A 22196-nucleotide genomic window follows, 5' to 3' on the forward strand; every position below is an offset into this window, starting at 1 on the left:
TTCATGATGCCTTTGGAGAACACAGTGTTCCGAAGCTATCTATCATCATCTGTAGAAAAATAATGTAATAGCATGGTACAGTGAGAGGAAAATTTATTAAAACCCCTGACCGGCGTAACGTATGACATCCGTAACAGTATTTTCAATCAGTGATATATGACTCGGTTTTCCATCGATAATAATTTGGATTGTTCAGCGAAACAGAACATGAGTTTAGAAAGTAAAGGAACTTTGATATTCTTAACTGAAGCAGTTAATATTTTGATGCAAAGTGCATTTTTGAGAAAAATATGATGAGAGTGTGCTAAACTATCGAAAAAATATGAATCATTATGTGTGGATTTATCTGTTTTAGTTTATTTTTATTTGCAAGAGATATATCAGTTGCAGATTAGAACCAATTCACCTAAGACACTTTATCATTTGACAATATTTTTTAAATATTTGCTGCAGCGTTACGGATATCAGGGGAAAAAACAGATTTGGCATCTGTTCATTCCAGTGCTTCTTATGTATATTTTCCACGACGGATAATCTATTCTTATGTTTTAAAACCAACAAAGTGGTAATTTTTCATGTAATACTAGCATAATATGCTATTTAAAGTTTACTCTATTGAAATATAGTGCATCAAGCTTATTGTTTTCTACAACATGTGATTTGATAAAAAAAATGTCAGGTGACCAAAATATATTTGGCTTTTCAAGGTTGTATTAATATGCATGCATGTTTATATCGAAATGGTATTATTCCCGGATCAGAATATTTGATAAATACTCTGTTCATGATTTTTTTTTTCTAAACATGATTAGTTACGGATGTCAGTTTTTTAAAGAACAAATACCCGAAACTTAAACTAGTAAGAGATTATATATACTTGCGAAAAACAGACCTTATTTAGTTGACTTATTAGTAACAATACATATACATATGTATATATATGCATTAATACATAATATGCGTATATACATTAATGCAAAGCAGGCAAACATGGAGAAACATGAGTGAAAAAACGAAAAAGGTGAGATGTGGATTCAGTCAACCCATATTTTAATGGGGATAAGACCCCAGTTCCTCCACATAAAAAAGGAAGTTTAGGAAGATATAATCAATAAATTTCATGACTATTTAAAACATCATAGCAGTAGATTTTTGTGAAATGATAATCTCTGACATCCGTAACGAACCATCCAAGCTTCTTATCAAATATAAAAAGACAACTGATTTATATGTTTGACTTTTTACCAGTATATTTCATAATTGTGTTTGGTACATCCATCAGAGCATGCAATTTTGATACAATTAGGTATTTCACTATTTTAGACCGATATTTCATGTCAACATTTTTAAATCTATGTAATGTTGATTACATACTAATTAAAGGAAAGAATTTTTTTTAAAAAGCGTGCTTATTAAGTTAAAAATGTATTTTCTACAATGAATAACCTGTATTTAATTTTTATTCTCTAATATTTGGTTGTAAAATGTATTGGAAAAAATATTCTTCATAAAAAAAGGTAATTTGCTAACTTCCGTAACTTTGGGTCATTATCTTTAAAAATCAATCTGACATCAATTTGTGATGTACAATTTCTTAACATCTCTATATTAATGTTCTGTAGTTTCAATATCTTAATTAAAATCACTGAACATATGAAATTGTTCCTAGTTTACATTTGAATTTGAATGAAAGATGATGCATTATTTTCTTTTTTATTGTTGAAAATAAAGATTTTCTTAAAATAAAGATATTTTTGAAAATATGTTCCCCTTAAATTTAAATTCTTCATGATTCTGTCAAATATGTCATTCGTATTCAATATGATATCAAACAAAGTGGCTAGTGTTGTTTACTGTTATTGTACAGGCCGAAGATTGGTTGCATTAATTCACTTCTGATTTCCGTAACAGGGTTTTTAATATGGTTTTCAAAATCAAATTTTTCATGAACGAAGAAATTTTGGTGAGTCAAATTTCATAATTATATCGGCGAATAGTTGTATTTCAATATTATTACAAATAAAACACGAATATCAAAAGTTCATTTTTCACTGAAAGCAATCCCATATTTGGAACCATTTCTGGAGAATGGCTGAGTTACCCAATAGTTTGTAGGAGGAGGAAATCGTCAATGCAAGTATACAGTCTACTCTTTCACGACAATTCGCGGTTCATAAAGCGTAAAATGCCCTATAAACCATTTTATATCGTATAAAACAAATAAATATTGAATACATTCCTTTAATGAATCCTAATTTCTGTTACCTTCTGTAAACTGCAGTAAAAATACTGTATTATAAAGACTATTTCACAAATAATAAAAAATTAACCTATTGATAGACCTTTATTTTATAACAATTGATAGAATAATTTCAAAATTGCACAGTATTTCAGAATGATTTATGTAACGAAATAATTGTCCGTATTTACGCATGATAAACGGTAAAAAAAATCCTTGCTTTTTGACAAATACTGAATTTCAGGTATATTGAAGTTCGTCGTTTGGAACACCCACCCCCTCTCCATATTGCTGGAACCGCATCTGGGGTATTTTTTCTCACGGGTACGTCATATCCTGATACTTTTGTCCACGTTTTCCCTAAGTACGTAGGCCTACCGGGAAAAAATATTTTAATTATGGCGTCCTAATGGGTCTAACACTAAATACGACTTTTTAAAATCATTAATTTGATTATCGATAAGTCTTGAGCTTAATTAGATACTTAATCGTGAAATGATAAACGTGTTGGTCGATGGTCCTTTTTAAAACAGCGGGTCGTGTGACAGATTTACGTCTCGGTACAAATCGTCAGTCGGAGCGAAACGTCTCGGCACGAATCGCCCAGTAACCCAAATAGGTCTAGGTCACGGTCGGAACGCCTGCTGCATTCCACATTCGCCATGTTGGACGAACTGTTTGGGTCGATCGTTTAACGCTGTTAAAATATAAATGATATTAACGCCAAGAAACATTGTAAGTGCTAGGCCTCCATGTTGTGTTTTTCTTTTAATCTAGGAGCATGAATGTGTTATAGCTAAAAGTACATTTTTGTACAGTCGTTTGACCAGTTCCGAATTTTGACCAGTTCCGAATAGTTCAGAAGTTAAATAGCAAAAAATTAATGAAATAAAACATGGAGGAAAAAATCAATACCTTTAATATAAACACGTATTAATGCTTGTTTGAATTCTGCTGTAGTTTCATTTTTTGCGGTCATACATGTATTTGATATCGGTCTTAGATTATTCGACCTACTTTCGCTTTGTAATAAATCCAGGTCATTGCAACGCTAATATGCACATAAAATCGTCTGTCGGTGCCTTAAATTTTCACTGGTAACAAGATTTTTTTTTTTAAATGTAGGTTTAGTATGTATTCTAACATACCCAAAAGCAAACAGGATAAAAAATTAAATAAAAACGCAAGTGGAAGCAGAATTTTCTTGAGCGTCATTTTATGAGTTCCGAATACCCAATTTGTTTCCCTCTGTTTTAGGATTTAATGAAGGGATTGATTAAAACAAATACTTCTGGAATTCATTAAATGTCTTTCTCCGTCTTAGATAAATCATATTCTACCACAATAATGATAAGTGGAGGTGCTGCGACTGTATTGCGACAAGATGTTAGAAACCAGGCTAAATAATTGTTACGGTGATTTTGTCTGTCATTTCAGTGCAAATCAAACTATATTGTTAACAAAATACAAATAACTGAGATGTTTGCATTAAACCTGTTATTCAACAGGTTCAATCAATAGTTTTAGGGCCGAAACTTTTTTATCTGCATTCCATATGTATAGGAACAGTTATGTTATTCGGAACCCATCGGCTTATTCACAACTGGTAAAATGGCTTCCCACGTAATTTGTTAGAATAAAATTTTATTTTAAAAAAATTAAATGCAGTAATATTGCATTTATATCAGCAGGGATATGGTGTATATCGGCCAAAAAATCAGATCTAAAAATAACACCCAGGAACATTTACAGCACCTCCAAATCTGTACCCTATTCGGAACTGGTCAAACGACTGTATTTTCATTCGGCAATGAAAGTTTAAAAATAGTTTATCAAAAAACAAGATTGAAGATATCTGCACTGGGTTAACACATATTATTGATAGACTTAATACAGCTAAACCAAGATCACGTTATGATAATAGTTTAACATCGTATTGTTCATGTCTGTTTCAGTTTCATGTGTCAACTGGTTTTTATCTATTCCAAGGTGTTTTGGCTAAGATAATACATGATCAACACAAAAATAGAGGGATTCTCTTTAGCTTGTTCAGATTTTTAGCCAAACGCTTTGTTCACTAATACATGTTTAGGATGTTAATGAAGTCCTTCTCTTGAATTTTATTACACATTCAAGTGAAAATATCATATATGGCAAGAAATTAGGACTATGTTTTGAGGTCATACTTCTGTACCCTATGGTACACTTCTATAAAAAAAGGGTTACAAGGAGGGATTGGAAAATGAAAGTAGCAAATTATTAAAGATACTTGTAGGTCACTAAGATACAGAGGGTACAATAGTAACATAATGTTGAATTCCACAGAGTACATTGTAACTAGCCTACATTTGATTCATTCAATCTTTATTTCCTCTTTACAGTTTTTGAAATTGATATTACTTAAGTATACTAGAAAATATAATGTTAGCCTAATCGTTATGTTTTAAAGAAAGACTGAAACCTAGAAAGATTAGCCGAAACCTATCACGGAATCAAGTGAAGTTGTACCCAAACCGACTCGTACCCAAACAGACTCATAATCCATTTGTCTGGCTGTAAACAATGATACTTAGATTGTAAATATAAAGATAAGCTGTTTAGGTTAGGTTTTGATATACCGGTAATTACAATTAAGAAATTACGAGTTAAATGAATGTAGATTTCAGATAATATAATGTCATCTCCTCTAAGTTTGCCAAAGTCGAGATTTTTATATCAACATTTGATAGAAAATCTCTGTTTACATTGTACATGCAATCTTAATTATGTTGACAAATATATGAATTCTTCTCCCTCTCTGCAGGCATGCATAATAATATAATTCAAGTCTTTTTTACTCAGATTATTTGATTACAAGTCTGTTTGGGTACGAGTTGGTTTATTTATATGAGTTGACTGTAATTCCCTATCACAACCCCCCCCCCCCCCCACCAGTAGATCAACATGCATTAATTGAAGGCACAGGGACCCAATATCTCTTGTTAGTTACTTGTTTGTACCTTATTTAACCTTTGATGTGAGATGTTAAAATCTGTTTTTATGATAAATTTTTTTTTAAAACCAAAATGTGGTAATTGATGTTATTGATTTTGATTTGTTTATTATTTATAGGTCTGTCTTTTGAGAAACTACAGAGTTCCCCAGCTGAACTTCCATTACAACATCTGTACATTGTCAACATGAACCAAAGTGTACAAGGTTTGTAGATGTAAAGTGCTACAGGAATGTATCGGTAAAAATCATTATAAAGTAGACCAATAACAAAACATACTGCAGTATGATCCAATATCTCTTGTTGGTTGCATTGCAATATCATTTTGAAATTAAAGATGTTATCAAAGAAAACCATAGTGGAAAGTACAAAGACTATGTGTGTAAAAGTTTTTTTTTTACTGATTAGATACCTTATATAACCTTTGATGTGAGATGCTTAAATCTGTGTTATGAAATTTGTTTTTATACACCAAAATTTGGTAATTGATGTTATTGATTTTGATTTGTTTGTTATTATTTATAGGTCTGTCTTTTGAGAAACTGCAGAGTTCCCCAGCTGAACTTCCATTACAACATCTGTACATTGTCAACATGAACCAAAGTGTACAAGGTTTGTAGATGTAAAGTGCTACAGGAATGTATCAGTAAAAATCTTTATAAAGTAGACCAATAACAAAACATACTGCAGTTTCATTATTATTAAAATATTAAATTTGTTATCTTTTTGTAGGCTGATAAGTTAGGCCAAAAAAAAAAATTATGTGTGTTTCCGGTTTCCCGACCGACCCTATTTTTGTGCGCCGACCCTAACACTTTTTATTCCAAATCCAGATTACCTACCGTAATTGGTTTAAACAATAGTCTTTACAAATCAGAGTTCAAAAAACGCTTGTAACAATTCAATAGAAAACACCATTTATCAAAGCGTTTTAAAGATTTCTAAGTGCAGATTGACAGCATGCATAGCCTGGTTCCGGCCTACCCATAATGCTCCGTACTGTGCGGAGCATTATGGGTAGGCCGGAACCAGGCTACAGCATGCATGAAACTTATCCTTGGTTATTTTAGCTAAATTATCAATGCAATAAATAGTTTCTTAGGGCAGTGATGTGTTATGAATTAATATAAAGATGTACATGAAAAAAGCAGAGGCAAAGTTTTTTTTTTTATATTTCTGGGTGTGGAGACTGCAGACATCTTTTTGAATAGGCCCAACAATCATTCACATTATAAATATGATTTTAAAATGTTGCAGTTCAATTGCAAATGAAATTTTTTAAAAATAGTCTTAAACCATTAATTATGTTATCATTTTTTTAAATATCGTTAAAAAGATTTAATTCTAAGGCTCTCGTCTGATCAACCAGAATTTCCTCTGTTTCTGAATTCAACACTTACAGTTACGATATTAATGTTTACTGTTATGTCAGTTGACCAGGAAAATAGAACTAATAACTAATATATAATATATTTGTGGTAATGAGTATTATACTCTGTTAATTTATAGTGACTGTCATATTTATATTTTCTATTAACAGGAAAATAAAATCTTTGTATACATTCCAAATTAACCTTAGATTTAAGAAAGCAGTTTTCACTATCCACGATTGCTCCACCTGTTAAATACATTTTCTTATTGTATAGAAAAATCATATGCTAGGAAAGGGGTAAACTTAAAAGCTCATTTAAAAAAGAAAAAAAAGCCGACCTACCTACCCTATTTTAAAATCTGATGAAATAGGAAACACACATATTTTTTTTTTGGCCTTACATAGCTTTCAATTGACTAAATTTGTAAAAATTGATGCCATCTGAAATTAATGCATTGCAAGCTAATATAACTGTCATATATCAGTCATTTAAAATCTGTTTTTGCCTATCAAATGAATTTGTATCTTATACAACAGGAAAGCTGGAAACTTATAATGGTAAATGGAATTTCAGTAAAAGAAAAATTTGAAATGAATGGAACTGACATTTTTTTTAAAGTCTGTAATTCATAAAATTGAGATAACAAGGTTTAGATATGGAATAAAAAGAAAAAGAAAATTTAATTAAATGATGACCAACATTCAATATTTGACATGTCTGATGATTGGTTCAATGATAACGATTTTTAAAAATTTTTTTAAAGCATGCAAAATATACTTAAATCTGATATGTTGTTAATATGCTTGCTTGCATGTATACTGAAGGATGGAATGACAATGCATATTACATTGAAAACTTCTGTTATGATAAGAAGAGCATTTTATTAAATAAAAAATGTACATATATGTTTATAAACATGATAGATTCCAGTAGGATTGAAATTAATGATAAACATGTATATTTCAGGCTCTACACTGCACCATACATAAAGTACTTGACCATGGACCCCCGAAGCAGTGCCCAGGATGTGGTGCGTTGTGATGTGTGTGATACTCCTGTCCCCCCACTACACTGTGACTTCTGTCAGACCAATCTCTGCAAAGCTTGTGTTGGGGAACATATGCTGGATTTTTCAAAAAAACATCAGGTGGTACCATTCCAAGACCGAGGATCTACTCCAAATTATCCTAATTGCTCAGAACATGTCAAAGAGCAGTGTAAACATTTCTGTGAACAATGTGACATTCCTATTTGTGCCCCTTGTATTTCCTCTGGCAATCATCAAAGTCATAAATTGGTAGACATTTTTAACACCTTTAAAAGTAAAAAAGAAGATTTACAAAGAGATTTGAATGAATTTCAGAATATCCTTTCTCCCAAATACCAAGAGATTGTAAACAACATCACAGTTCAGAAAGCTGATGTTAAAAATAACTCTCAGAAATTGACAACAGCAATAGACAAACATGGAGAAGTCTGGCACAGAGAAATAGACACCATTATACAGAAACTGAAATCTGATCTTGATGAAATGGACACCAAACACCTGGCTGTCTTAAACAAACAGGAAGATGAAATCACACACACCATTTCTGAAATCACACAGAGCATTGCTGATCTGAAGAAGTTACTAGACTCCAATGATGTCAGCCGTGTCTCTGCCTACAAATCCAGGATTGCTGAATTCAGAAGATTGTCTCCTAAACTCAAAGTTTCTCTACCAAACTTCATCCCTCAGAAAATTAACCCAGAACAACTTTACCAACAATTTGGTTCCCTGTCAGCATTCTCCATCACAACAGAGGAACATGGCTACACCATGGAAACCTCAGAAGCTGGATCCTCTCCTCTCAAACCACTGCTTGATGAGCCACGGATCATCTCCACCATACAGACACAGTATCCACTAACCAGTGTTACTTGTGACAGTGATGAAGAAATCTGGGCGTGTAGTTATAGTAATCAGATGATGAGTCTCTACAACCTGCAGGGGGAACTAGTGAAGTCAGTCCAAACCAAGTCAGGGAACGGTCCATGGGACATAGCAGTGACAAGGAGTGGGGATCTAGTTTATACTGATTACAATGATAGAACTGTGAACATAGTGAAGAATACACAGATACAGACAGTGATCAGACTACAGGGGTGGAGACCTCTCAGTGTCTGTAGTACCTCCTCTGGTGACCTCCTGGTTGTCATGGTCAGTGATGATAATAAACAAACAAAAGTTGTGTGTTACTCTGGCTCTACAGAGAAACAAAGTATTCAGTACGACGACAAAGGACAACCTCTCTATTCATCTGGTGGCATTAAATACATCAGTGAGAACAGGAACCTAGATATCTGTGTGTCAGACTATAAAGCCCATGCAGTAGTGGTGGTCAATCAGGCCGGGAAACTCCGGTTTACCTACACTGGTCCTCCCTCTACTACCAAGGGATCATTTATTCCATACGGCATCACAACAGACAGCCAGGGTCGGATCCTGACAACAGACTATAACAACCACCGTATCCACATCCTGGATCAGGACGGACAGTTCCTCCGCTACATTGACAACTGTCATTTACAGATTCCATGGGGTTTATGTGTGGACACCAGAGACAACCTCTTTGTGGCTGAGTACAACACAGATAAAGTGAAGAAAATACAATATCTGATGTAAACATACTGTGTGTGTATACATGTATTGTAAGTAAAATGTCTGTGTATATTATATGTAAACAAACTGTGTGTGTATTGTATGTATATATGTCAACAAACCATGTGCAAGTATTATGTGTATCCGAAACAAATTGTATGTACATGAATTGTTTGTAAACAAACTATTTTGTTCTATATGTATACAAACTATGTACACGTAATATGCATTTTATTTATAAGAAAAACTCTGTATATATTGTTGTTCATCATATGTAAACACACTATAGGTTCTGTATGTAAATAGAATGTGTGTGTATGATACATGTATGTAAACAAAATACATGTTTCTGTAAATCATCACTAATTGTAAACTAAGTGAAACATATTTCTTTAAGTAATTTGTAATGTATGTGTGTGTTTTGACTGCAGTTGGAGTTGGATGTATAAAAGTATTTCTTTATTAAAATTAAAAATCTAATATATGTTTTTTTCTTTTTCTGAAGCATAAAAGCAATGATATTTCCAGTATATGCAGTACAGACCGGTAAAGAATATTTGCCATTATTGAATAGTTTTTAAAAAAAATTATTGGTGGAAAACGAAGTGAAGGTTTTAAAAAATCCAAGCTACATGTAGGTAATTTTAATGCAGAAATAAATAGTCTATCAGTGTGTGGAGTTATTTGACATTTGCACGATTCTTTACTGTATTGTTTACAAATTATAAAGGTGACTTGGACATATTTACATTCAGTGTATATTTCCTCTTATGTCTGCGACATTCAATTTTCTATGAATACACTTTGCTAATTCATGCGCCGTAAGCACATATATAAACGTCACCACTTGTTTTGAGTATATTTTTTTTGTAAGTTTAAAGAAATTTTCAATCTTACATAACCAATTTGATATGTACTTTTGAAAAACTATCATTAATATATATATCTACTCCTTAATAAGAAAAATTTTTCTCGAGAAATTAAAATTTCTGGCACTACATTTTTGTCACAGAAGTTAACCAAATAACATGTTTATAATATATATGGCTGTTCCATGTATGTTGCATATCTCTAAGAGCGTAAAAATGGCTTTGTGGCGGCGTTACACAATTATATTTCATACAAATAGACATCAGTATGAAAATATAAATAAAATCATTGAATGCTTATTTTTGGATGTTTCTGGTCCTAATGACACACCAAGCGGTGTAGACAAATTATCATACTGCGCTAACGCGCGGTATTCAATTTGTCTGCACTGCTTGGTGTGTCATAGGACCAGAGACATAATCATATCACAGTATATTTTAGTATATACGTCCCTGATAGGAGCGACAACCTAACTATCCAAATAAGTTTGTTATTGGCCCCTTTTTAGTGGATAATTAGTAATTATAATCCATTCAATGAGATTAAGCATCATATCAATAATGGAACTTTGAATGAAATTACGACTTCAAATAAAACCACGTGTATTTTTTTTTTAGTGTCGGTTCATTGCGAAACAAGTATTATTTGCCTGGATATGTTGATAGCTATACGGGCAAAACAAAGGCAAATGGCAACTACTTATCATCAATTACTATTATAAAGTGTTTTCAGGAAAATTCAATTTCATAAAGTAACGCAAAAATGAAAACTGTTCAAATCCAGTTTCAATTTGACGGCAAAAGGGTACGATAAAAATAACGATCATATTATTTGTTTAAATAACATATATGCCCACAATAATTTTTCATTCTTCATTTATAAGTCTATTAACATGTACCTCTAGTGCATTTTTGAAATTAATCCGCCCCAAAATATTCGGCCAGAAGTGACATAGGGCGCTTGATTCGATACTGGAAAACGAATTCAAAACTAGGAAAACGGAGGGGGGTGGGTGGGGGGGGGTGGTAGAAATTACTCTCTCCGTAATTCAGCCTTTATATTTTGGAAGTTTGATACTACAGTTTAACGTAATTTAAACAAAAAAAATAAAAACATTTGGCATTTCGATAATAATAGTCGCTTGCACGACAAAACCGCATATTGATTCGTTACCGGTAAAACGACTGTATATGCAATGGATATCATCAACGTAGTAAAATTAATGTATAGGATCTCTCAAAGATTTGTGATGTTATATGATTTGTGAGTGTCTTTAATCCTTTTCAAACTTGTATCTATAAATCTCTTTTTGAGAGGCTTTTATAAGCAAATAGCAAAAAACTTCATTTCGACAGTAATGCCTAGAAATACATCGTGATGTCCTTGGTAAAATTACTACAAGGGTTTTTATTTTGGTCAAATATGTGATACTGAAATCATTTAATTTCGTGGGGGCCAATTTTCGTGGACTGTAAGGTTTTTGCTTATTTGTGGATATGTAGGTTTTCAGTTTCAGTAGGAAAATTATCTCTTTCCATCTCTGTTTTCTTCTAGGATGTACATGTAAATTGAGCCAAATACTAATGTTTCCACAATATATTTTTGATGTTATTCTGTGATGTCGTCACAATGGAATTTTTTGCATTACTATATTGATCAGAAATGAGGTTAGGATATTTTGCATCATACATACAGGCTACATGAATTCCTGAAATAATACAGAATTGGTTAAAACACAGAGACACAGAGACATAAATAAAAACAGCTAAATCCTATTACCCAAGCATTCAAATTATTATATTCTCATGACTTTATGTCTTATTATAAACAATATTAAAAGAGGAGTTTAATTAAGGATCGAGGCAGTTGGCTACTCGTCCAATATTTCACTACCGTTTTATGGCTGGCCTATACGTTTTCTTATTTTTAAATTCATTGTTTAAAAAATTTCTAAATCCTATGCACATTTTTCAAAAAAAAAAAAATACTTGGTTTAAGATCAATATATCAATGTAGTTCATAAGCGCCGGAACCGAGGGGGCTTAGCCCTTAGACATTATTGTTCCGTAATGTACGTTTGAAAGATTGAGAAGTTGGAGTCAAAGACAAACTAACCCCCCCCCCCCCCCCGGATTAGGAATTTGGTTAATCTAGAAAAGAAAAAAAATTGGTAGGTAACCACCCCCCCACCCCCCCCCCCCCCCCCCCCCCCGGATTAGGATTTTAATGATATGGGGGAAAAATGTTATGGCCGGAAAGATTTTTTGTTTTGGAAGAATAGGATTACACCCCCCCCCCCATCGCAAACCATGAAATCCTAGATTTATATATATTTACATTTTCCTGTGTCTTTGCCTGTGATAACACTACGTATCGATTTTGTACTATATAACCCATAGTACAAATGACGCCAAAATGAGGCGCCAGCGGGGGTTTGCTTATTTATATTTATAAATTTAATCGTACGATGACTTAAAATTATATAAATATAAGTAATAAGGAATCATTCTTTGAATATTATGAGGTGATAATTTCGGCCGGGGCGTGATCAAATCTATCATAAAGCCCTTCGGGCTTTATTGGATTTGAACACGCCCCGACCGAAATTATCACCTCATAATATTCAAAGAATGATTCCTTATTCCTTATTTAGTACAAAAAGACATGTAGTGTAGAACAGTTGAAATCTGCCTGATCGGGTTACAACACAACCATAGTAAAAGATGATGTAAAATATGGCTCCCAGTGGACAACAAAAAAAAAATGCATGAATTTCTGTTTCATTTGGCAGGTACCGTACATATTCTCTTTAGTACATGTACCCTCAAAGAATCTCCTTTTTTTAATCCAATATGAACAATCACATGGAAGATATACATCTCTATAGTAGATATACTAATTGCATACAATTCCCGTAATGCTTGACATTTAGCTCCGCCCCAAATTTAAAATGCCTTAAAATACACGAGCACAATTTGAATGGTGAAAAATGTATCTCACTCAGCTCAAAATAAGGTAACTTTTTAAAACAATGCATGTAAAAGTTTATTTGGCCTTCCTTATTTCTGTTGTTCTTTACCTGGGTGAACTCCCTATACCTTGTACAATGTTTTCCGTCGGTAACACGTGTGTCACATTTTAGTAAGCATGTTTGATGTGACTGTGTATACCATTATCCTTAATTTAGGCCGTCCAAAGTTAATTCTACGTTTAACATCACCTTCAAAATACCAAACCTATGAGGGAGGGCGATCAAGAATAAATTTTGGCGATGAATGTTTTTAATATGTCATCTGACATGAAAACAAGCATTGTAAGATCTCTTACATTTCAACATTTTTATATCGTCTAACGTTATTGTTCTAAAGCCCACCCATTCTTTACCTTTTTATTCATTAAATGAACAGAGACACAATACAGAATAAAATTATAACTGTTACAGGGTCTAAATATAAAATGGATTTATGAAGTATAAAATAAAATTATTGATAATGCGTCAACCCTTGAATACAATAAAAACGATCCGAGCAATTAACACTAGACAGTATTTATTAGTTTTATTCACTCTCCATCGGGAACTATCAAAATCCTGATTGATCTTTTTATAATTTGATCATTGTATAAAATGGAGCCGCTGAATTATGTTTGGGGGGGGGGGGTCGCATTCTTTATATTCTTTTATTTCTTTAAGCTTTACAGCTTATCAGTATAACATATGTATAACATGAGGTGGTAGTGTATTTACAGGAGAACTTGTGCACGTACAGATAATAACATTTAATGTTACATATACAGGTTGAGAAAACAAAAGACTACAATTATGTAATACAGTTGTCCCTTAATAACATACTTTTTGAGATGAATTTGCCAAGATTACAGAGATCTTTAACATTGTCAGTATTAAAAAGTTGAATTAATTTAAACATACAAGGTTTTTTATAATAATATTCTTTCATGTATAATCTGCGCAATGTTCTGTATAGAGGACAAACAAATAAAAAATGGAATTCATCTTCAACACTAGATTTGCAATGTGGACAAAATCTATTTTCTCTATTTGTGTTATTATATCTACCAGTTTCAATAGCCAGGCGATGTGACGATAGTCGTAATTTAGTTATATATTTCTGTAACTTAATGGGAATAGATTTTCTTAAATAGTATTGAAGATGTATACCATCGATAAGATATTTGTAAAAAGAACATTTTTTTGAATTTTCAACATTTGCAAAAATATCTTGTTTTGCCTGATCAAAAATTCTTTGTTTTACAAGTTGTAAAATACCATTGTTTATTTTTTGGATAGACCATATATCAAAAAAACCGAGGTCAATGAGAATTTTCTTTACATCGAAAACCCAGTTTTTATAACCGTGTTCTTCACAATTAATATACATAACTTCGTAGCAATGTCTAATTATACAATTGTCACTAATTAAGACATTTTTCCAAAACTTAATAATGTTAAACATTCTATAATGTACAAGGGGCACACGGCCTAATTCAGCATATAAGTAAGCAGTATTTGTACTTTTCTTCACTCCGAGAATTTGTTTACAGAAGTCTGTATGAAGTTTCTCGATATTGCAACCTATATTATTTCCCCATATTTCTGAACAATAATTAACAATTCCACCAATAAAACAATCAAAAAGCGACAATAAAGTTTCTATATTAAATGACATTCCCCGTATATTCTTTCTAAGCGCAAACAATGCTTTTCTACCTTGTTCAGATAATTGTTTTTCAGCTTTGGTAAATTTGTTGTTAAAGTTGAAAAATATTCCTAAGTAAGTGAATTGCTGTACAATTTCTAAAACATCATTACCAATATGCCAACACTCACTATCTTTTACTCTGCCATTGTTTCTAAAAACCACAATTTTTGACTTTTCCGCATTAACATGCATTTTCCAAGTATTACAATAGCTATGTAGTTCATTCAAAAGACATTGTAAACCTTCCACAGATTCAGAGAACAGGACCATATCATCAGCGTACATTAAAAGAAACAGATTTAGGGAAGATAACTCGTAAGATAAACAACCGGCATTTAAAAAGCTAATTTCGAAATCGTTAACATACAAATTGAATAAAATAGGTGATAACACTTCGCCCTGCATTAATCCTAGGTTATTACAAAAATATTCACTTAAAAATCCATCAACACCAATACAGGATTTCACATGACTATATAACGCTTTAATAACTGACAATAATTTTCCTTCAATGCCAACCTTTGAAAGTTTAAGCCACAAAAGTCGTCTATCAATAGAATCAAACGCTTTTTTAAAATCGATGAATGCACAATATAACCTCTTCTTTTTACATAGACTGTTACTAATAATAGAATGTAAAGCAAAAATAGCATCACGTGTTCCACAGCTTGGTTTAAAACCAAATTGCGCATCCGTTATAACATCATTATATTTTGACCATTCCAATAACCTTTTGTTTAAAATTGAAGTAAATAACTTACACATATTACTAACAAGACTTATACCCCTGTAGTTGTTAGGGTCTGTAGAATCACCCTTTTTAAACACTGGAATAATTATTGAGCAAGACCACGTACTGGGAAAAATACCAGTATTTAATATACAATTAAAAAGATTATGTAGTATAGGTAAAAAATAGTCTTGAAATTCAATAAAATATTCGTTCAAAATTCCATCTTCACCGTGGGATTTTCCAGGCTTTAGATTACCGATAGCCTCTTTAATTTCATCAATACTAATGTTTTTATCTAGCTCTTCAAAAATACAATTAATATCTAAACCTTCATTTCCAATTTCGATGTCACCGTCATCTTGCGTGGAAGCAACTGATTTAAAATGCTCGTAAAAATTTTCCAAAGAAATATTTGAATTAGTTTTAGACCTTTTCTTAAATTTGGCGAAAAATTGTTTTGGGTTGTTTTGTTTTAACAAAGATAATTGGTCACCTTCAGTATTTTTATAGATACGTTTGGCTTTGGCTTCGTGTTTTTTGTAGATACGTTTTTTACTTAAAAGATCCGCATGGTTAGAATTACATTTATAACTGTTAAATTTGCGCAACGCGACAACATAATCCTTATACAAAGATTTTAATTTCCCATCAAACCAGGGCTTATCGTCAACCGATAGGTATACTGTACGTCTATGGGTACTGCGTACTGTATTTGATTGTTTCGGATTTTTGGATTGAAGCTTAAAATGTTGGCCAAAAGAGGAGTCTAACAAATTAACCAGTATTTGTAGACGTTTGTCAAGTTCGACTTGTGACGTAATACACTCAAAATTTACGGTATTGCTGATATTTTCACATGCAAAAAGTGATTCTTTACACAGTTCTAAATAGCAAGGATCCCATTTAAAAACATCACGGGATCTTAAAAAATCATTGTTTACAATATTGTATGCATCCAAAAAGCAATGAAGTTCAATATGTAGTGGAGCATGATCAGAAAACATTGTAAAATTGCCAACGATATATTTACTAATAGTGTCAAACATGTCAGATGTTGTTAAGAGATAGTCAATAGTGCTTAGTCCACGCGCACCGTTAAAAGTAAAGTCATTCGAATAGCCTCCTTTGTGTCGCCCCTGTGGCCTTACATAGGGACAATAGCCGTGTTCCATACTCGTTGTGACCTACATCTGGGTTGATCCGCTCAGTCAGCTGATCGTCATTTGAATACGACAACACGGAAACAGAATCATGAATAGCATCATTTTCAATGTAATCAGGCTTATTTTTTGTTCTACTGTTAAAATCCCCAAATAGAAACACATAACCAAAATCCATATACTTACATAAATGTTTTTCTAATTCAAAAAATAAATCTACATCATTTTCTTTAAAAAACACAGAGTTACTAGGAGGTAAATATGTAAAGGCTATAAACAAATCTTTCTGAAGTTTTACAAGACTTTTACTTAGCTTAAGCCATATTATGGTATCATATAAGGATTCAACAACAGATATATACGGGGTATATTCAGTTTTAATCAGAATAATTGAGCCTCCTCCTTGTGTTGATTTGGATTTCCTAGGGAAGATATATGCTTTATAATCTGGATCGTCCATTGTGAATTCCTTGTCGATCCAACACTCGGACAGACAAATTATGTCGTACGTACACAAAAAGTTCTTAAAATTTCTTTCTTTCCATTTATTTTCAAAGCCTCCGTGGATATTCCATCCTATGATTTTTAGGTCCTTTAGGTTATTCTCCTGACCTCCTTAGCGAGTCAGGAGAAAATTAGTCAGTTATAGACTAGCTGTTATGATTAAATGGTTGCAATTTCTTTTTACAAACCACTTTATTTTTTATATATATCTATATATTAATTTAATTACCACAAATGCATCATCACCGGTCTTTCCCATAAACGGATCAAGCTCTGCCGGAAATATTAGTTTAATCTAACAGCAGAAAAATTAAGTACAAATCATTTGGCCGATATTTATATAATTTTATTGGTACATGTAAAGAGCCCTAATGTAACATATATTTCTGTCAGCATCATTTAAAAGCAATGACAAACTTAAACAATCAATATTGTCATAAACTATAACCAATCCTTTCCTTGAAGTGAACTAAGTAACAATCAGTTAATCATTTTTAATTATGTATCACAGTATGTGCTGTGGGTCAAAATCCTATACAGTTTCAGGATGCACAGAGGTTAAAAAGTTCAATGCAGCATAAATAGTCTCCGTTTTCTGTGTACACTTCTCTGTATCCATGGTTACATACAGAAACTTCTTCTGAATTTTCAATTTATGTATCAATTATCTATCAAGATGACTGCAAAATTTCATCCAAATATTTCAAAATGAGGTTAAATGTTTGAAGAAATCATAAAAAATGCATGGAAAATCATGAATTCACTTCCATCAACTTCTCAAACCAGTGCCATGAAGCCTGACATAGGATTTCACAGCTCTACAATTGTATCCGGCTCAAACACCCCACATAGCATGACATAGTAATGTAACACTGTAATGTAGTATGTCACAATGTTAACACATCAATGTCACCAGTTTAAACTACCACATACATGTAACACACCACCAGTTTGAACCACTGATTCAGCATTCAAGCATCCCATAACAGTTAACAGATCACACATAAATCAGTGACCAAGGTCACATATCCACCGCTGTCACCAGTTCAAACCACTGACGTAAAGCGTCACATAACACGTGAGGCAGAGAGTTAATGTCTCGCAGGATGATGTAGAATGGAAATGGGAAATAATCCATGTAAGGCTTGATTTCTGGCAACTGAAAAACAAATCATCATTGTGTCAATGAAAGCACATAGAAAATAATATAAAACACTCTCTGAATCTCATGCAACAATTTCCGCATAATTACCTGGTTTCCACTCTTAAATACTGGGACCTTGATATCCAATATGGAGTCCTAAAGGAAATAAATATAACCATTTTTCAGATTTAAACAACTGAGTAAAACCAAAGTAGTTCACTGTTGAATATTTAAATTAAGATTACACAATAATTATTCCATCTTTAAATATATTTAATATGTACTAGTTATCTGTCCACTCATTTATAACAAAGTTTATATCCACATCGTACATATGTACGATGTACTCACCTTGTTCTGTGGATTATCTATGACAACATAATGTTTATATCCACCATGTATGTGTACGATGTACTCACCTTGTTCTGTGGATTATCTATGACAACATAAGGTTTATATCCACCTGGTATTTGTACGATGTACTCACCTTGTTCTGTGGATTATCTTTGACAACATAAGGTGTATATCCACCTCGTATTTGTATGATGCACTCACCTTGTTCTGTGGATTATCTTTGACAACATAAGGTTTATATCCACCTGGTATGTGTACGATGTACTCACCTTGTTCTGTGGATTATCTATGACAACAAACACCAGAAACACGTTGGCCTCCCTCGCCTGTCGAACGGCCGACTTCACTGTCTCCATTCCCTCGCTAAACAAGCCACGCCCATCCGACACAATCAACAACAGCTGTGAAGTCTCTGGATTTCCCATCATGCCTCGTTGCTTTGAGCGAGCATCAATCATGATTGACGTAGCTTTCTTCAAAAGCTAGAAACAAACAAAGTGTTTACTTTTATCTATGTCCCAAAGCACAGATATATTAAGTAGCGACTACAATCTAAGTAAAATAATTAATTTGATATCTGTGAGTGACCATGAATTTAATGAAAGTCATTAATAAATATTTACAATGTACATCTACAAAGTGTTATTCCCTCTATTTTGTACAAAAACTTACAGTTAATTCATAGCTCTATAGAAACTAACAAGACTAATATATACACGCCCCGATTATTGATTGGTCGAAATCTACAGCGACTAAATCCCGTTTATCGGTTTGTGTAAACCTACAGCGACCTAAGCAAATTTAAGGACTGCACGAAATAATCATGATGATGTCAGACTCCAAGTCTGACAGGAGACGATTTGGCTGTTTCTTTTAGCAAACATACTAATATGTTATTTTAGTGAATTTTACTTACTTTTCATAATCAATTCATTAATTAGTTAAAAGAAAGATGTTAATATAAACAATAACATGATTTCTTTGATTATTCATGTGGGTTATGAAGGTAGCGATCATTGCAGAAAAAATTTACATTACCCGCTACTGCAACCTTAACACTGCTATTTAAAAATCGAGAACTTCATATATTGAGTCCCTTACCTGGGCTACTTTTGTTTTCTTCTGTTCAAAAGTGAACTGCTGTAGGAGCCTGGACCCCGAGTGACTGCTGAACTGTTCATTGAACGGGTGTAGAACACGAACCGATTCACCGAAACTGTGAACACAGATAACATGAAATTAATCCGGGTTCAATATCTGTGTGACCTGTTCAGTGAACAGAACATGAACACTTTTACTGAAACTGTTCACACTGAAGACAGAAATTAGTTCAGGTTCAAGATCAGTTTGAACATATTTCATCATCCAAAGTTATTACCTGGTGTATGAACAGATGATGACTGAAAAAACAATATTCTGAGAAGTCTATTTACCTGCAAATACAGAGCTCCCCAGCCTCCAATAAGGTCAAAGCATTAGATATCAATGCTAGGGATTCATAGGCCAGCTAAAACAAACAACATAATCATGGATATCAACACAAGTGAAAAATACATTTCTTAGAATAGATACAGTACAAAAATTGAAACAAAGCAATATTTGTAAACTATATGAATATTAATCATGATAATAATGTCAACAGAAAGCAATGAAGTCAACAGATTTCTGTTGTGTGGCCTGACCTGTTTGGAGTGGTTGTCCACCATGCTAGAGGAGTCGTCTATGGCCAGCATGATCTGATACTGTCGCTTGCTGGGTTTGGTGCGACGGAGCCAGATCTTGTCCTTGCGGAACTGACTGGCGATGTACGGAATCACCTTCCTCATGTTCAGTCTTTTCCCTGTCCTGTAGTCTCCCCTACAAGACAACAATTACAACACAAACACAATTACTATATCATTAATTGATTTTTTTTTGACGTTGTCATGTCAATAACTGCCGTCAGGTGAGCAGACAAATTAAATAACGTGCGTCTGTACATCAAACCAATTATATATTTACCTGAGTTTGGTGACATATATTTACCTGAGTTTGGTGACATATATTTACCTGAGCTTGGTGACATATTTTACCTGAGCTTGGTGACATATTTTTACCTGAGTTTGGTGACATATTTACCTGAGTATAGAGACATATATTTACCTGAGTTTGGTGGCCTGGGAGGGTTCCAGGACCAGCCTTAGTTGTTCACAGAGCTCCTGGGACAGGGCGGAGGTCAGAGCCTCATACTGGTGCCACGCCTCTGACGCTAGCGCCTCCTAGATTAATTGGAATAAAACAAAATCTAACAATATCTGCAGGAAATTGACATGTTGATGTTGGTTATTATATCAATATTCAAAAAGAGGAACAAAATGGTATTTGATAAGAAAGTTATTGAATATTAACTGTTCAATCAAGTCTTATCAAATAACAAACATAGTTACTAATAAAAGAATACTTAATAAATTAGTGATTTGACAGGATTTTACATTAGAGGGCAATACTGACTTTCAAGGTTAAAGATCAGAGGTCATTGGAACAGGCATCAGTTATATACTTACCGCCTCTGGAGTTGGATTGTCCACGTTACAAAATGAGGACAAGTGTTCCTCTAACTCAGATCTCAGTCTTTCTAAGTCAGAACCCTGAAACAGGCAGTAATGATGTTACCAACAGAATCACAGTAAATGTAAACATATCCTATTTCACCTAATATGGTTTTGGTACTAAATGAGTTGAACAATACAAACACTTTCCCTGCATGCATATGTAGTAAATGTATAGTCAATGACATAGTTCTACATTATTCAAGTTAATATATACAAAATTGAAACATCTAATACTCTACCACATTTAGCAGCATTCATAATATTCTTATATTTTTATCATGTTTATAATAAAATATTAGATAAACTTAAATAAGTTACATTCATTATAAGATTCAGTCTTGAGAATAAACTCAATAAATCACAGATATGGTGATCCTTAAATTAACACAGTAAGGTGAAGGTGTTAAGATTATCAGTCTGTGGTGTAATGATGGAAGACTTTAGCATACAGTGGATGGAGGATGCAGTGAGCATGCTCAGTGACCTGACCTTGACATCGAGGTGAAGGTTCTCCAGTGAGGTGTGGATTGTAGACTCTGGTCCCCGAGCAGCTCCTAGCGTCTCCATGGCAACACCCTCCGTCTGATACTTCACTGCCTCCCTCAAGTTTTCATCCGTCTCTTCTTCTTTCATTCCCTCCACTTTCTTTTTTTGTTTTTCTTTAGAGTTTGTCAATGATGATAGCTTATCTACTATATCCTCTGTTTTCTGTTCAGTTATTAATAAATTTATCAATTTAAATCACGACTACAAGACAGTATTTAAAAGATAAATACATGATTGTATATAATAAACTTTACTTACTGATCAATCATGTAATTATTGTTTTATGCATTTATGATAAAAAGAAAACATTACAACAGAATCAGTTCAATAG

The 22196-nt window shown here is 33.1% G+C and overlaps 2 protein-coding genes across 4 annotated transcripts in view; one reads left to right on the forward strand and one right to left on the reverse strand.

Annotated features, from left to right (window-relative positions):
• Positions 1–22196, forward strand: part of LOC117680609 (E3 ubiquitin-protein ligase TRIM71) — a 235721-nt gene that overhangs the window by 84305 nt on the left and 129220 nt on the right. Inside the window, exons 6-7 of one of the 3 annotated variants that reach the window (XM_066072585.1) lie at positions 5351–5437; positions 5757–5843. In XM_066072585.1, the coding sequence (XP_065928657.1) occupies positions 5351–5437; positions 5757–5843 (174 nt within the window). Of the gene's footprint in view, positions 1–5350; positions 5438–5756; positions 5844–7570; positions 9726–22196 lie in introns of those variants that run through there. The other 2 variants (XM_066072582.1, XM_066072581.1) reach the window with 2 other exon arrangements.
• Positions 17561–22196, reverse strand: part of LOC105332697 (midasin) — a 102956-nt gene continuing 98320 nt past the window's right edge. The window contains exons 92-100 of the mRNA XM_066072569.1: positions 21809–22027; positions 21272–21355; positions 20871–20986; positions 20411–20585; positions 20162–20235; positions 19830–19944; positions 18998–19210; positions 18483–18530; positions 17561–18389 (exon numbers count right to left, since the gene is read on the reverse strand). Of these exons, the coding sequence (XP_065928641.1) occupies positions 18252–18389; positions 18483–18530; positions 18998–19210; positions 19830–19944; positions 20162–20235; positions 20411–20585; positions 20871–20986; positions 21272–21355; positions 21809–22027 (1182 nt within the window). The 3' untranslated portion in view covers positions 17561–18251. The remainder of the gene's footprint in view (positions 18390–18482; positions 18531–18997; positions 19211–19829; positions 19945–20161; positions 20236–20410; positions 20586–20870; positions 20987–21271; positions 21356–21808; positions 22028–22196) is intronic.

This window comes from Magallana gigas, chromosome 9 (assembly GCF_963853765.1).
Source record: "Magallana gigas chromosome 9, xbMagGiga1.1, whole genome shotgun sequence".
Taxonomy (NCBI): Eukaryota; Metazoa; Mollusca; class Bivalvia; order Ostreida; family Ostreidae; genus Magallana; species Magallana gigas.